At 39.0% G+C, this 13992-nt stretch overlaps 1 protein-coding gene across 1 annotated transcript; it reads right to left on the bottom strand.

Moving 5' to 3' along the window:
* Window positions 1–217: 217 nt before the first annotated feature.
* Window positions 218–12981, bottom strand: LOC130889332 (chitinase-like protein 3). Its single transcript, XM_057792985.1, has 11 exons — window positions 12957–12981; window positions 11657–11686; window positions 10911–11112; window positions 6320–6373; window positions 5564–5732; window positions 2878–3002; window positions 2585–2708; window positions 2216–2401; window positions 1291–1410; window positions 1072–1213; window positions 218–336 (listed from the first exon to the last, which is right to left on the bottom strand). Exons 1-11 carry the CDS (start codon window positions 12979–12981, stop codon window positions 218–220), a joined length of 1296 nt encoding a protein of 431 aa, XP_057648968.1.
* Window positions 12982–13992: the final 1011 nt, after the last annotated feature.

Genomic DNA, 13992 nt, shown 5'->3' with positions numbered 1-13992 from the left:
ACTCATGTTCCGAATACTGATTTTATTTTAGCAATTTAGGGAAGAGCAAGGGAGCTTTGCAAAAAGCAAAGGATACCATTCTGTTCAGAGTAATGAGAAGAGCTGAAAGGTCAAGCTTATGCCATGTTCCCTCATCACGGGTGAATTGAGGACAAGGTCCACTTGGGATATGTGCAGGGATTAGATTACATTCAGACCACACAGGAAGCCATCTTTATTATTCTCTTGTCACAGAAGGAAGATAATTCACTGGCTCATTTGTGTTCTTCTGATTTCCACTCCCACTGTCTAGTGGAGCATTTACCAGATGAAGGTCTGGTGCAGAGACCATGCAACCTGAAAGACACAGCACAACAGGATGAGTAGAAACCTTTATATATATTTAAAAAACCTCTCCTAGAAGTGAAGTATGGACAAGATGCACTAGAGAGGAGAGGGGAGATTATCTCATCTTCCTCACATTAGATCAGAAGATTTCTCTATCGTCAGAAGTTGAAAGGGATGTCATATTGACCCGTGTTCTCATGTGATTGCCTGTGTTTGTATCTTTCTTCAATGGCACCCTTTCAATTTAATATGTCTTGCTTTATAAATCGTATATGACACTATGTGCTGATGGAAGCCACATATATAAAAGCTTCTTATCCAAAAGATCTTGTTACCAACAAAAATTAAAAGGTCATTCCCGTAAAAGAACTAAAGTACTCTTAATTCATTTCTGTCCTGTTTCTCCATGAAGACAGAGTGAGGCAGTGAAGATGGCCTTCACAAGGAAGCAGATACATACAGTGAGAGTCAGTTCAGTTTCTAAATGTTCTTACATATCGTGAAATTTAGGAATATTTGCACATCCCTTTGAATGCTAAGGTAATCCTGTTTTCCTTGAGGAGTGCAAGACAGTAGCAAGGAAGTTTGGGTACTGGACAACATCAGTATATTTATCCCACTGGGGATGAGCAATGGGATGAAATGGGAAGATTCTCCTCATGCAAGGTGACATACATGTCAAGAGTGCCTTTGGCTCAGTGAAGGGACATGTTTGTACTATTGCATAACCCTGCTGCCACTTACTTGCACTGGTCACCTTGAAGGCTTCCTTCACTGTAGAGGTCAGAGGGAACTTGCCCTGGTTACAGAAAGAGTCACCAAAGTCATCCATGCCAAGGGCCCAGATCATGGCATCTCCAAAATTGTTCTGCTGAAGCCACTGGGCCTGGTTCAGGAGAAAGGGTAAGAGTCATTTGGATTCTTAATTTTGGGGCCTCTGTACTTCCAAGGGAATGAACATACCTTGATAAGAAAGCTCTTGACATTGTCATAGCCAACCCACTCATTCCCTTGGTAGGCATAGGGCACTTCCTGAGAGCCTTCCCAGATCTGAGTGGCTCCTTTTGTGAGGAAGGTACAAACCTTTAAAAAGACAAGAGGTCAAATTCTTAAAATATTATGCTATGAAAGAAAAATGTATTTTGTTTGGTATTCTTTTTGCCTCATTTTAAAATGAGTGCTATTTGTAATTAAAGACATTGAGTTACATTTTAAGTGGGCTGAGCAGTATTCCCTGTGAGAGAAAAATCTCTACAGCTAAATTATATCAAAGGTCAATTTTCTTTTTTTATTCTTCCTTTTGTTTATATTTTACTTTTTTCCATTTTTTGTTTTAGGTACAGTCTAGGTCTATAGCACACAGTAAGTTTACACTATCGTCTCTCCTGCATTTTGGCCTGAAACATGTTTACAGGTGTGAGGCATCACAGTTATCAAAGCTATTCAGTCACAACTTTTCCGCAAACCCTAGTAAATGAACCCAGTCATTTTCATCGAGAAAAGAGCTGGATCACAGAGGAACACCCAGCTAGTGCTATCTTCAGATGCTCATCTAAGGTTCAGATTTAAGCACTGGATTAAGAGAATCCCCATAGTAAGATACATTCTTTAATATAACTTTTCTCTGTGCTAATGCAGATACACATCAGTATGTGGTCTGTTAAATGAAGAAATAGTATTTAATGTTAAGCACTGTATATTTGTATGACTGAAGAAGTATAAATTAAAACATTTTATAAATTTGGAAGGACATTTATTAGATCTAGTAGGAACTGGACAGAATGAATGTTCAGATTCAGCTGATTCCAATCTTCCACTCCCTGACACCTGGCTACAGCCCAGTTCTCAGCCTGAAATTGAAACAGCACAGGATGGCCAACCTACAGACCTCATAGTAGGCCAAGATCCCTGATTCCTGTGTGTAGGCACCTTCAGGGCCAGGGCCTGAGGTTGTGGCACCAATGCCATTGTTAGATGGGTCAGTCGGGGAGAAGGTTTGTGCATATGTTGCGAATCCAGCAATAAGTTTCTCAGCTGCAGCTCCATTTTTCACCCAGTACTTCATGATGTAATCCTGAAACACAGCAGGCAATTAAAAGTCCCAGACAGCTGCTGAAGACTTGTGGCTGTATAGTTAACTTCCCAATAGCACAGATTTTGAGAAGCTCTGTATACTTCTAGTTATTTCTTGTATTAATTTACTCATCATTTAGGTTGTCTCTAGTATGGTCTGCATTACATCTTTTCAGGGGCTTACCACATTCAGGAAGACATTGTTGCCAGTGTCAGTTGGGGATTTGTACAGAGGACTGTTTTCTCCAGTGTATCCCTCCTTATAGTCATGAAGATTGTAGGTCATGACCAGGATGTAGTCCAAGAACCTTGAGGAAAAGAGACTCTTAAATAATTTCTGATGAATATTTTCCACACTTATTCAGGAAAAAGACACACTATTCAAAACCTGTACACAAAACACTGGAACAACAAGACCCCTAATTGTCCTCTAACTGAATTCCAAGGGGTGAAGAAAGAGTAAGAGGGATCACTTACTGGGATAGCTGGGGTATCTCATAGGCAGACTCAATGGTGTAAATGATACCAGCTTCTGTAGCAGCAATCATCAGGCTTGGCTTCTTGCTTTGCAGAGATTCTTGCTGAAAGGCTTCATACATTTCCTATAGAACATTTATGTAAACTTCACATTCATTTTGCCTATTCAAATATATTATATATGTATATATAATTGTATAATAATTAATTAAATGATTTAAATATTTTGTTTCACTTTACCATGATACGATATAGATAAACTCATGACAGATAATATTCAACAATTTAAAAGATTTCTAATAAACACGGATATTGGAAAATTTTACTATGCCTTGCCTCAGTTTATTATTCAGTAATCCAAAACCTAGTTCCCAGGTTTCTTGATAGATTATCCACAACCATCACTACACTGAGAACTTTGCAGGCTTTCCATACAGCAAGCTTTTCATGGTGAATAAAATTATTTGCATTTTTCCAGTATCTGGACTATGCCACAAGACCAAGATTTTATGGAATAAAATGTAGACTTAGAACAATGCAAAGAGGAAGTTGGTAAAGACTGAGTTACAAATACAATTCAGTTCCAGAGGAAATCAACATGTATTAAGGTCAGCTCTAATAAAGAATTATTTTGGTATGCAAATCTTTCTCTAACAAAATTTCTACAGAAACTGCCATGCAGATCAGTGGTCATTTGAGTAAGACATTTACTGGACAGATATACTAAATAAAAATAGACATACTGGAATATATTAAACCCAAATATTGTATTATATGTGCACTGATTTTTATTGTTCCAAGGTACAATCTAGTGCCAGGGACTAGGAACCATAATTATGCCTGAAGACAAGTATCCCTTGAAAATAGAGTAATGTATCTGATGAAGAGAGGTAATAAAGCAAAGTAAAGTTGAGTTGACATTGTCTTATGTTGAGACTCTTCAGAGTGGTTGAGGATCTGGTATTGGTGATATGAAAAAGAATATGTCCCTGGAAACAGATCCCAGTGGTATAACAATCTGAGGGGGGGAAAGGAAGAATAAGAAAGTCTAGAGAGTAAAGGTTCTGATTTGCAAGTGGTAGATGTCTAAATCATCTGTAATCTTGGACTTCACACTATTTACTCATTTTGCTTCCTACTCGCCTACTGGTTATATCAGTAGGTAGATGTTAACATCACTAAAGTGGATTATCTAGGGTTCTTCATGAACTCTTAGCTACTATCCAAACAAGACAGTTTGGGCTCCTGGATTTATGGATATTCGTCAATTCTTGTTCAAATCCCTTTGTCTGTGTTTACCATCTTACCAAATATTGTAAGGGTCAAATGGTCAAACCAGAAACATGGGGTTGTCTGTTTCTTCACAAAATGTTCCCCAAGTCCGATGGACACTGACTGTGTTATAGATTTGTGTCTCCAAGTCCAATAGACACTGACTGTGTTATAGATTTGTGTCCCCAAGTCCGATAGACACTGACTGTGTTATAGATTTGTGTCCCCAAGTCCGATAGACACTGACTGTGTTATAGATTTGTGTACCTAACATCCTACCTCAGCTTCCAACCTTTGCACTGTTTTCTGTCTGTCAGGGTTAATGTGCAAATACTCATCCTAATGTACACATGTTGGTACACATCTTCAACGCTCCATAATCTTTCAAACAATTCCACAGTATGGAAAATGAATTCCAAACGCTTGGATACACACAAAGTGCCCCATGATCAGATGCTAGCCATTTTTGCAAACTTACCTTCTACCCAACTCTTTGCTCATGTAGATCCCCGTATGTCCTCCTCTCCTGACCTAAGTGGATAGTCCCTGCATTTGTCAAGACCGAAATAAGGCACCAACATGGGAAGTTTTTTCTCTTCCTGACGTATCACAGAATTAGGTAAATACCAGATGCTGAAATTTTGCTCTATAGGAAGCTTTATCATATCAGTTATTTCAATGAGCTTGTAATTGTGGCTATAGTTTCAAGATTCCACATCAGATATGCATTCCCCATATCTAACTATACTCAGTCATCTCAGTTTTGACATATTCCTAATATTTTCCATATGCCTTGCTCATTGACAACAAACAGTCTCATAAAATTGTTTCATGCATTGAATTCTGCTCTAAGATTGCACTGATAGTTATAACATTCAGTGTTTTGGGTTCTTGGATGAGTCAGTTTTACACTTTTTCTACTCTAGGTAGTTGTTTGTGAAATAAAGACTCATACTTAGGGTACCTATTTGACAGGTAATGTGAAGATGAATCTTGATTGTTGAAAAGTAAACAGAGTAATGTCTAACAAATTGTTTGCTGCAGTAAGGTATGGTCACATCTAAGGATCTTGGTAATCTTAATATTCTTGAATATTGTCAACTCCAAACTCTTGTTAAACTTTTCTGTGCAACACTCCATAGAAAGAACAGATTTTGGAATCAGGCAGTGGTGAGGCATGCCTTTAATCCAAGCACTTGGGAGGCAGAGGTAAGTGGATCTCTGTGAGGTTATGGCCAACCTAGTCTATGAGAGCAAGTTCCTGGAAATCACCAGAACTACAGAGAAACCCTTATTCAATAAGAAGAAAGAAAGAAAGAAAGAAAGAAAGAAAGAAAGAAAGAAAGAAAGAAAGAAAGAAAGAAGTATAGATATTGTATCTTCTAGGCTCAACCCACTTTATCCTTTTACTCACCTGTACCAGAGCAGTGAAGAGATGCTTATCCTTAGCAGGGCTCCCAGAAGACCCAGGGTATTGCCAGTCTAGGTTCAGCCCATCAAATCCATACTGGCGCAAGAAGACAATAACTGAATTGATGAAAATCTTGTGGAACTCAGAAGTGGACACCATGTATGAGAAACTGAGGCACACATACAAAAAAGCGTAAGACCATGATATAGGCACAATGGAATGAAACCCATTAATAACTCCTGTGGCCTTTCTGGTTTTCACCCTGCCTCCTTCCACAACTGTGCCTCTTCTCAGACATTGTACCTTAGCACAGTGGTATTTTCACCAAGCAGATATCTGAACTAACCAGGTTTTCATCAAATGCCTTACAAATATAGGGACAGTAAAGAAGTCTTCTTATCCATAAGCTTCCCTTTCATTCCTCTTCTCCAGAAGACAAAAAAACAAATGGAATGAGAATGATCACATCTCATTTCATGACAGTTGTAAGAACAGGCTGTTTGGAAGGCACTAACTCACAGCTCAGAGGATGCTGTCCATTTACATAATTCCAAACCTAAATACATGAGATCCAGAGCAGCCTTTCCAATATCTTCCACTTACTATTTAGTCTCTAGTGAAAGATTTGAGTTTCAAACCTCATGAAATGACATCCTTAATAGCCATGCTAATACGGAGAAGTAAAAGAACACATACAGACCTGAGCTGGCTTGCTTTCAAAGTAATTGGGCCAGAGACTCTGAACATATCACTTATGGGGCAGTTCCAGTATCGCTGCCTCCAACAGCCAGGAGAGTTATCAGTTCATTGTTCCTTTAAGGCAAATGTTAAAGATGAGAAATTTCATAGTCTGTGGATTTCTCATTTTTAAAATAGTACTGTTATCTGTAATATGACTCCTGCAATTCAGTGCTATCTAACATAACCCAACATACTATAGGTCAATAGAATTATATGACTGAAATATGAGTATGTGTGTATGTGTCTGAAATATGATCCAAACTCCTTGTGATATAATTAAGTTTTTAATCTTATTTTCTGGAAATAGTAAATAACAAGTATTATAACAAAAAAGTAAAATTAACCCCCATTTTACTCTTCCACAGCTAATTTTGTTAATTTTCAAATTCTTTACACCATAGTAATGCGAAATGTTATCTAATTCCTTGTTATCTGACTCCTGAACCAGAAGGGTGAGCATCATACGCTGCTAGCTTGCTTGAAATAATGTCTTATCCACATGCATGACAAGAAAGCTGCACTTCTGTGCCACACCATATGCAAAAACAATTTAAAACAGAAAGAAGGGCATAGATAAAAGATTTGACTTCATCAAATAATTGCAAGAAAGCAATGGAAAGTTCTGTAGTAGTGACCTGTGTGATTTTTCACAATATGAAATCAAAACAAAGGCAACAAATCAAAAATAAACAGTGCAATTGAATCTGCAAGGCAAGGGAGAAAATTGGAAGCAACATAATAAACGCTGAAGTTTGGAATGGAAGAAAAGATTTGTAAACTATACATATAATAAAAATTAATATAAAATGATGTGAGGAACATTCAGTATTCAACTTAGAATAGGAAAAGCAGTCCTTCTTCATTTACCATCTGTAAACTCTTATGCTTTTCAGTTTTCTGGAGCTACAGTTCCCATTCAAAGATCAGGACAGACTGTCAGGCAGACCTTCAACACTCGAAACCTATAAACTTCCCTTTCTCCCATAGCTAACTTGAACTGCCTTTCCTGAGACAGGCAAGACTGAGTAAGTCTATCCCTACAAACTCCATGTCTATAAGCCATTCCTTAACTCTGGAGAATGCTGGAGATTACCCACACTAGTGACCCAGCCCATCCCAGAACAGAAAACACTTCATGCCCACTCCCATGGCTTTTCCCCATAACTGCCTGTGTGTTTCAACATGTTGAAAAGTATTGACTGAATACAACTATGAAAACATAGCAAATAAGACCAATAATAGACAAATATGGTTGCAAGAAAGAGCCTTCTGCACACACACAAAATAACTACTGGTGCAGTGGAAGGGGCATCCTGCAGAATGAGAGAAAGCGTTTGCTAGCCATCCATCTATTAGGCCATTAGTAACTATAAAGGGCAAGGGGGAAAAACTGAATTTGAAGGAAATCAAACAAACTAATTAATCCATGAATATGGAAGTAAGTGAGGAATATTCAAAAAAAGGTTTACAAAGGGCAGGAAACACTTAAAGAAGTGATCATCATCTTTAGCCATCAGAAAATGTAGATTACAAACTGCTCTATGCTAGAGCAGTAGTGGTGCAAAGCTGGTGGAGTAAACAACCCATATCTGACTTTATTTAGGCCTACTCCATTAGATGAAATTTAGCCCCAACATTCTCAGGTGGTCAAGAACCTGAGACGAGGAAGGTGTGAAAAATCAGGTCACATCAAACACCACTGTTCTGCTAAAGGAATAAAGTCACAAAACAACTAAAAGCATTCTCTTTTTTTGGTGGGGGGGGGGTTCAAGACAGGGTTTCTCTGTGGCTTTGGAGCCTGTCCTGGAACTAGCTCTGTAGACCAGGCTGGCCTCGAACTCACAGAGATCTGCCTACCTCTGCCTCCTGAGTACTGGGATTAAAGGTGTGCACCACCACCGCCTGGCTTTTTTATTTATTTATTTGTTTGGTTGGTTTATTTGAGACAGGGTTTTGCTGTAGCTTTGGAGCCTGTCCTGGAACTAGCTTTTGTAAAACAGGCTGGCCTCCAACTCACAGAGATCAGCCTGCCTCTACCTCCCGAGTGCTGGGATTAAAGGTGTGTGCCACCACCACTTGGCCTCCTAAAACATTCTGATGTACTCATCGAGCAGTGCCTTGTTCAGTCATCATCAGAGAAGCTTCCTCCTACAGTAGACGGGATCAAATACAGAGACCCACAGCTCGACAGTGTGCAAAGCGTGAGAGTCTTGGAATATGCAGTTCTGTGTGGGACATTTTCATCACACCCCTCCCCTCCACACCCCCAGAGTAAGGAACCCTGCAGAAGAAGAGGCAGAAAGATTGTAAGAGGCAGAGGGGATGAAGGACACCAAGGAAGATTGCCCAATGTCCTCTAAACACAGCAGCACTAACAGAGACTGGCAGCATGCTCAGGTCTGCAACAGATGGGGTCTCAGCACTGAAAGGAGAGGTGGGCATGAGTCTCCTTTCCTATCCCAGAAACTATCTCCAGTCAATAAATACAAATGAAAATTTAGTTTTCTCCAACAGATACTCACTGGGACTGCAAACCACGGTTAAAGGCAGGCCCCATGTACATCAGTAGATGGTAAATACACAATGAATTCAATGGTATATTTGGAGGTACTTTGGCTCATAATGTCTTGTCATGACCTTTTGAACCCAACAGGTCATTAACATATATAATATACAGTGCCTGGCTTTGGGGTTTAACAATATTCCTGTGTGTAAGTATGCATGTGTCTCCATCTGTATGTGATTCTGGAGTTTTCTCTTTGGCTCTTTCTTCTTTTGTTTTTTTTTTCTTCTATTGTGGTTTGTTTGTTTCTATTTTATCTTAATTTATTTTGTATTATCCTCTAGATGCCTTTTTGAATTGTAAGCAGAGTTTGAAATGGTTTGGATTCAGATGAGAGGGAAGGTAACATGACCTTATAGGACTAAAAGTAGGGAAAACCAGGCTAGGAATGTATTGTATGAAAAAAAAATCTACTTATATGAAAAGAAAATTTAATAAAAGGAGTCTGCTCTGAAAAATCAGAATGACTGTCATTAAATTGACAAAAAACCAGCAATGATGGCTTTATCTAGCACTATAAAGAAATCAAGCACTGCTGGTGTGTATGTAGATTCATGCAGTCAGTCTAAAATTCAGTCTGATGAGCCACAACATTTCTATGAATGTGTCTTAAGTAGTCTTGTTCTCACTGCAGAGAGACATTCTCACATTCTTTTTTCCTGAAACTCTACCCTCAAAAGCTACATAAAAGAATGCTTTCGCATTCTCATCAAGTGACAAATGTATATGGAAAATATTGTACATTTTAGGCAGCTATATAGAAAAGGTAAACTATGAAATTCACAGAAAAGGGATGAAGGTGAAAAACTACTGAGAGAAGGAACCCAGATAGAGCAAGACAAAAGTAACATGCTATCTTTTACATGGTGATATAACTCTTTATCTTCATATTTTTAGTATTCATGCCTTAGGGACCCAAGAGAAGAGAAAGGGAGTGGTTTGGATAGATGACTAAAGCAGGAGCAACAGTATCATGAAGGTTATGGCTGTGAAGAGGATATACATGTGGTGTAAAGTTTTCAGCAGGGAGATAGGTGTAGGTTGAGGAAAGAAGGAGAAACACAGGAAAGAACATCAAGGAAAATGAAGTGTGTATGACAAAGTTACTGTGCAATCTACTATTGGGGAACACAGTTAAAACCTGGAAGGGAATTTGTGTAGGAGGTTCTTCTTTCATGTGTTGCTTTCATTGGTTAATGAATAAAGAAACTGCTTTAGGCCTGATAGGGCAGAACTTAGGTAGGTGAAGAAGAAAGAACTGAATGCTGGGAAGAAGGGCAGAATGAGAAAAGCCATGGACAGACGCTGGTTAGAATCTTGCCAGTAAGCCACAGTCATGTGGTGATACACAGATTAATAGAAATGGGTTAAATTAAGATGTAAGAATTAGCCAATAAGAAACTAGAGCTAATGGGCCAAGCAGTGTTCTAATGAAGACAGTTTCTGTGTGGTTATTTCGGGTGTAAGGTAGCCGGGTGGCCGGGACAAACAAAGGGCTCCATCCAACAGGGAATAAAAACAAAAGACCTACAAGATGAAGCAGCGCATGAACAGACAATGAATCATTAAAAAAAAACACTGCAAGTGTGAGAACCCCTCTACAAGAGCCACTCATGGAAGGGGCCACAGAGACTGCAAAATAGAACAAGTTTTTACCAAAGCTCTTGGTTTCACTTCTGAAACTATATGAAGAGACCATGAGGCTAGGGGAAAATGAAAGTCTACAAAATCATGATCAGAAAAAAATACCAATGAAATGAGGATGGGTTCCAGAACACCTAATCAAGAAATTAATCAATGAAGAGAAAATGAGTGTATAGGGATACATGCTAGTCGTGTTCTGGATCATTCCAGGACATAGACAATATGCAAAGATTAGTTATGTGTAGTAAATATACACAGTCTCAACCAATTAAAATACAAAGACAAAGGCATTGACTAGGCCCACATATCAAAAATTGCTTCTGATGCACATTTAAGAAGAATTGATTGGTGACAACTATTGACACTGTAGACACCAAACAGATCATTCTTCCCTTCTCTGACCTGTTTTTCAGAGTACATAAAATTTGGTAGTCAGTCAAGTCACCCATTCTTCTTTGTGTGATTCTGTTGTTCTGAATCTCCGCAAAGGCATAGATGAGGTGAGAACACAAGCAGGGGTCAATATTGCCAACACTGAACCTGCCCAGTCCTGGCCTGTCTAGGGCCGTATTGTTGTAGTAGCATATCAGTTGGTAGGAAGAACCTGTGGGATGTGAAGAGTAAGAACAGCAGTATGCGGCAGGTGACAGTGGGGTCTGCTGACTTTTGTTCCTTCCTCTTACCCTTCCTGTATCTCAGGTACTTTTTATCTCCGAGAACCAGATTGTGTGAAGACTCTTGAGCATGAGTCCAAGGTTTCTAACTCAAGCACCAGGCACTCACTGAGTTTTGTTATTAGAGTTGGTAGAGGTCCATGTTCAAAGCTTGCATGAGCATAGGAGCTCAGTAAGAATTCATGCTCACCACTCTTGAGAAGCTCTACAGTCACCAGCTCCTTAACACTCAGAGGGAAACACTGCTGAGGACAACACAGACGACTTAACGAAGAGTCATTCCTTAATGATAACCCATCCCTTTCCCTGGGCGATTTATCTCCTCATACTGTTTTACAAGAGAACTAATATGATGGTATAATTTTAAAAGCACACAAAATAAGCAGGCATGTGCTGTAAAAATAAATTAGATAATCTGAGGCCTAGGGGAGTAAAAGGCTTTGTCAACAAAATGAGGTGACATCACTAACTTACCCAGCTGGGCATTCAGCAGATGTGCCAGACCTAGAGAGAGAGAACAAATGTTTACTCAGAGGCAACAGTTGGTATCCTTAGGAGCTCTGAGAAATCTGGGCAATCCTACCAGAGGTAAGATTGATAATATATAGATGAAACTTCACATGTGTACAAGGGTGGCCTTTTCAATTAACATACATTTATTTCCCTCTACTCTTTATGAATTCAGAAAACACGCAAATACATCCTGGTTCCTTCTTCCATGTCATAATTGAGGATTATTTTCAGAAATCAACTGTCTATACTAGCAACATGCACTAAAATTTCTACAAATTGGTTCTCCTCTGTGACTCAGTATTCAAAAATACCTGGTCTTCCAGAGCCAGACTGATCCCAGATTTCCAACACCTGAGGTATACTCAAGCATAAAACAATACCACCTGGAATTATTTTTGGTAATCGTGTCTGAAGATTCTTTCCCACATGTACGATTATATGAAGAGCCATATACCTATTGTGGGCTTCAAAAAAACAATCCTTGGATTTTCTTTAATGTATTTTATCTTTTGTTCTGATTTTTGGTTTTAAACTGGAAATCTCACTATTAGCCCAGACTTTCTTTCAACATTGAACTTCCTAACTGTGCTTCTTAACAGATAAGATGGCAGGCATCCATCATAACCATGCTAAAAGACCACTTGTACTCTAAATCACAAGTTGAGCTTAGGATCATTTGAATATATTCAGCATTTTAACAAATTTTGTAAACAAATTTAGAGCAACAGGCAGATTTTCAATGACATGGCACAAACAACTACTAACACAATCTCTTTGAATGACTCCATTCCATAATATTGGAACTTTTACATCGTCAATGCTGCAGAATATTTAAGGACAAATGAGAAAAACGCTTTGCAATGTAAGGGGCAAAGAACACATGGCTAGCTCTAGCTCCTCCCAATCATTTTCATCTCTGTAGAACTCCAGTTTCAAGACACTAACAGATTCATAAGCACAACTCCAAAGTCAGGCAAGAGGTAAACCAAGAGGAGCAGAGAGAATTATTAGCTACACCAAGGAGAAAAGAGCACAAGCATTGCACATGAATGAGACTTTCTGCTAGGCTGTGGCATTGACATCAAAGAAGAAGTGTCACAATAGCCCATGGTGGAAGAGCATGAGAAATCTTGGTTAAATAAAAAGAGAAAAGTTAATTCATTAAAGCATAACAGAACTGAGATATGCTCCTTTGTTGTAAGATCATGCGGCAAAAGAAAACCAGGCAAGCCTGAGGCTGTGTATCTGATTGCTAACTCACCTGTGACAAGAATGAGCCTTGTCATGATGCCTTCAGGACTGCCTCAGCAGAGCCTCCACTGCTTTTTTTTATACATTCGGGAGCCAGGTTATCACTGATTTTCCAGATAGAAAGTTAAAACAATGGGTTTTTGTGTGTCTAATCAGTAAATCCAGAGAACTACATATAATCTGTCTCAGCTCCTTCAGTATCTAACCACCATCACCACCTTTCCTGCCCTTTATTGGAAAACAATGCCATATCTCCTTGTATTATAGTGGGTAAAATAGCCCTAGAAAACATGCATTCACTCAGCAACTTCAGGACAGAGGTCTGCCACATAACACCTGCTCAAATATCACATTAAAGTTTTGTTGTGCCGGTATTTCATATCTGGCTTCAAATCTCATTCTTTTTTAATAATTAATTTTTTTATTTAGTTTACATCTGACTAAAGTTTCCCCTCTCTCCTCTCCTCCTGTTTCTTTCCCCACCTCCCCTTTGCACCCTCATCCACCCCTCCTCTATTTCTGTATAGAAAGGGACAAACCTCCCTTGGATGTTAACAAAGTATGGTATAATCAAGTTGAAGTAGAACTAAGCTCCTTCCTTTGTATTAAGGCTGGGTGATGCAACTCAGTAAGAGGAATAAGTTTCCAAAGGCCAGTTCAAACATTAGGGACAGGCCCTAATCCCACTGTTAGGTCTCACAAGTAGATCAATCTATACAACAGTCACACAAATGTAGAGGGCCTAGCTTGGTCCCATTCAGTCCCCTGGATGTTGGTCCCGAATTAGTGAGCTTCTATGAGCCCCTTCCATACAATCCTTCCTCTATGTCTTCAAAGACAAACATGCCATGCTTGTCTTTCTGGGTCTAGGTTACCTCATTTGGGATGATATTTTCTAGTTTCATCCATTTGCTTACAAATTCGATGATGTCATTGTATCTTAGAGCTGAGTAATACTCCACTGTGTAAATGTAACATATTTTCTTTATCCATTCTTTAGTTGAGGGGGATCTAGGTTTCTTTTCCAGGTTCTTGCTATTACAAAT

Source organism: Chionomys nivalis, chromosome 18 (assembly GCF_950005125.1).
Source record: "Chionomys nivalis chromosome 18, mChiNiv1.1, whole genome shotgun sequence".
Lineage (NCBI taxonomy): Eukaryota > Metazoa > Chordata > Mammalia > Rodentia > Cricetidae > Chionomys > Chionomys nivalis.
Note: the sequence above shows the minus strand (reverse complement) of the source record. Positions and strands in the feature narration are given on the sequence as shown.

Bases quoted from the DNA above. Each gene is read 5' to 3' on its own strand.
- LOC130889332 (XM_057792985.1), bottom strand. From the start codon at position 12,981: ATGACAAGGCTCATTCTTGTCACAG. The intron at 1,411-2,215 runs GTCTGTAGGTTG...GTCTTTTTAAAG, and splicing joins GGATCTTGGCCTACTATGAG to GTTTGTACCTTCCTCACAAA. The intron at 1,214-1,290 runs GTATGTTCATTC...CTCCTGAACCAG, and splicing joins TCAAGAGCTTTCTTATCAAG to GCCCAGTGGCTTCAGCAGAA.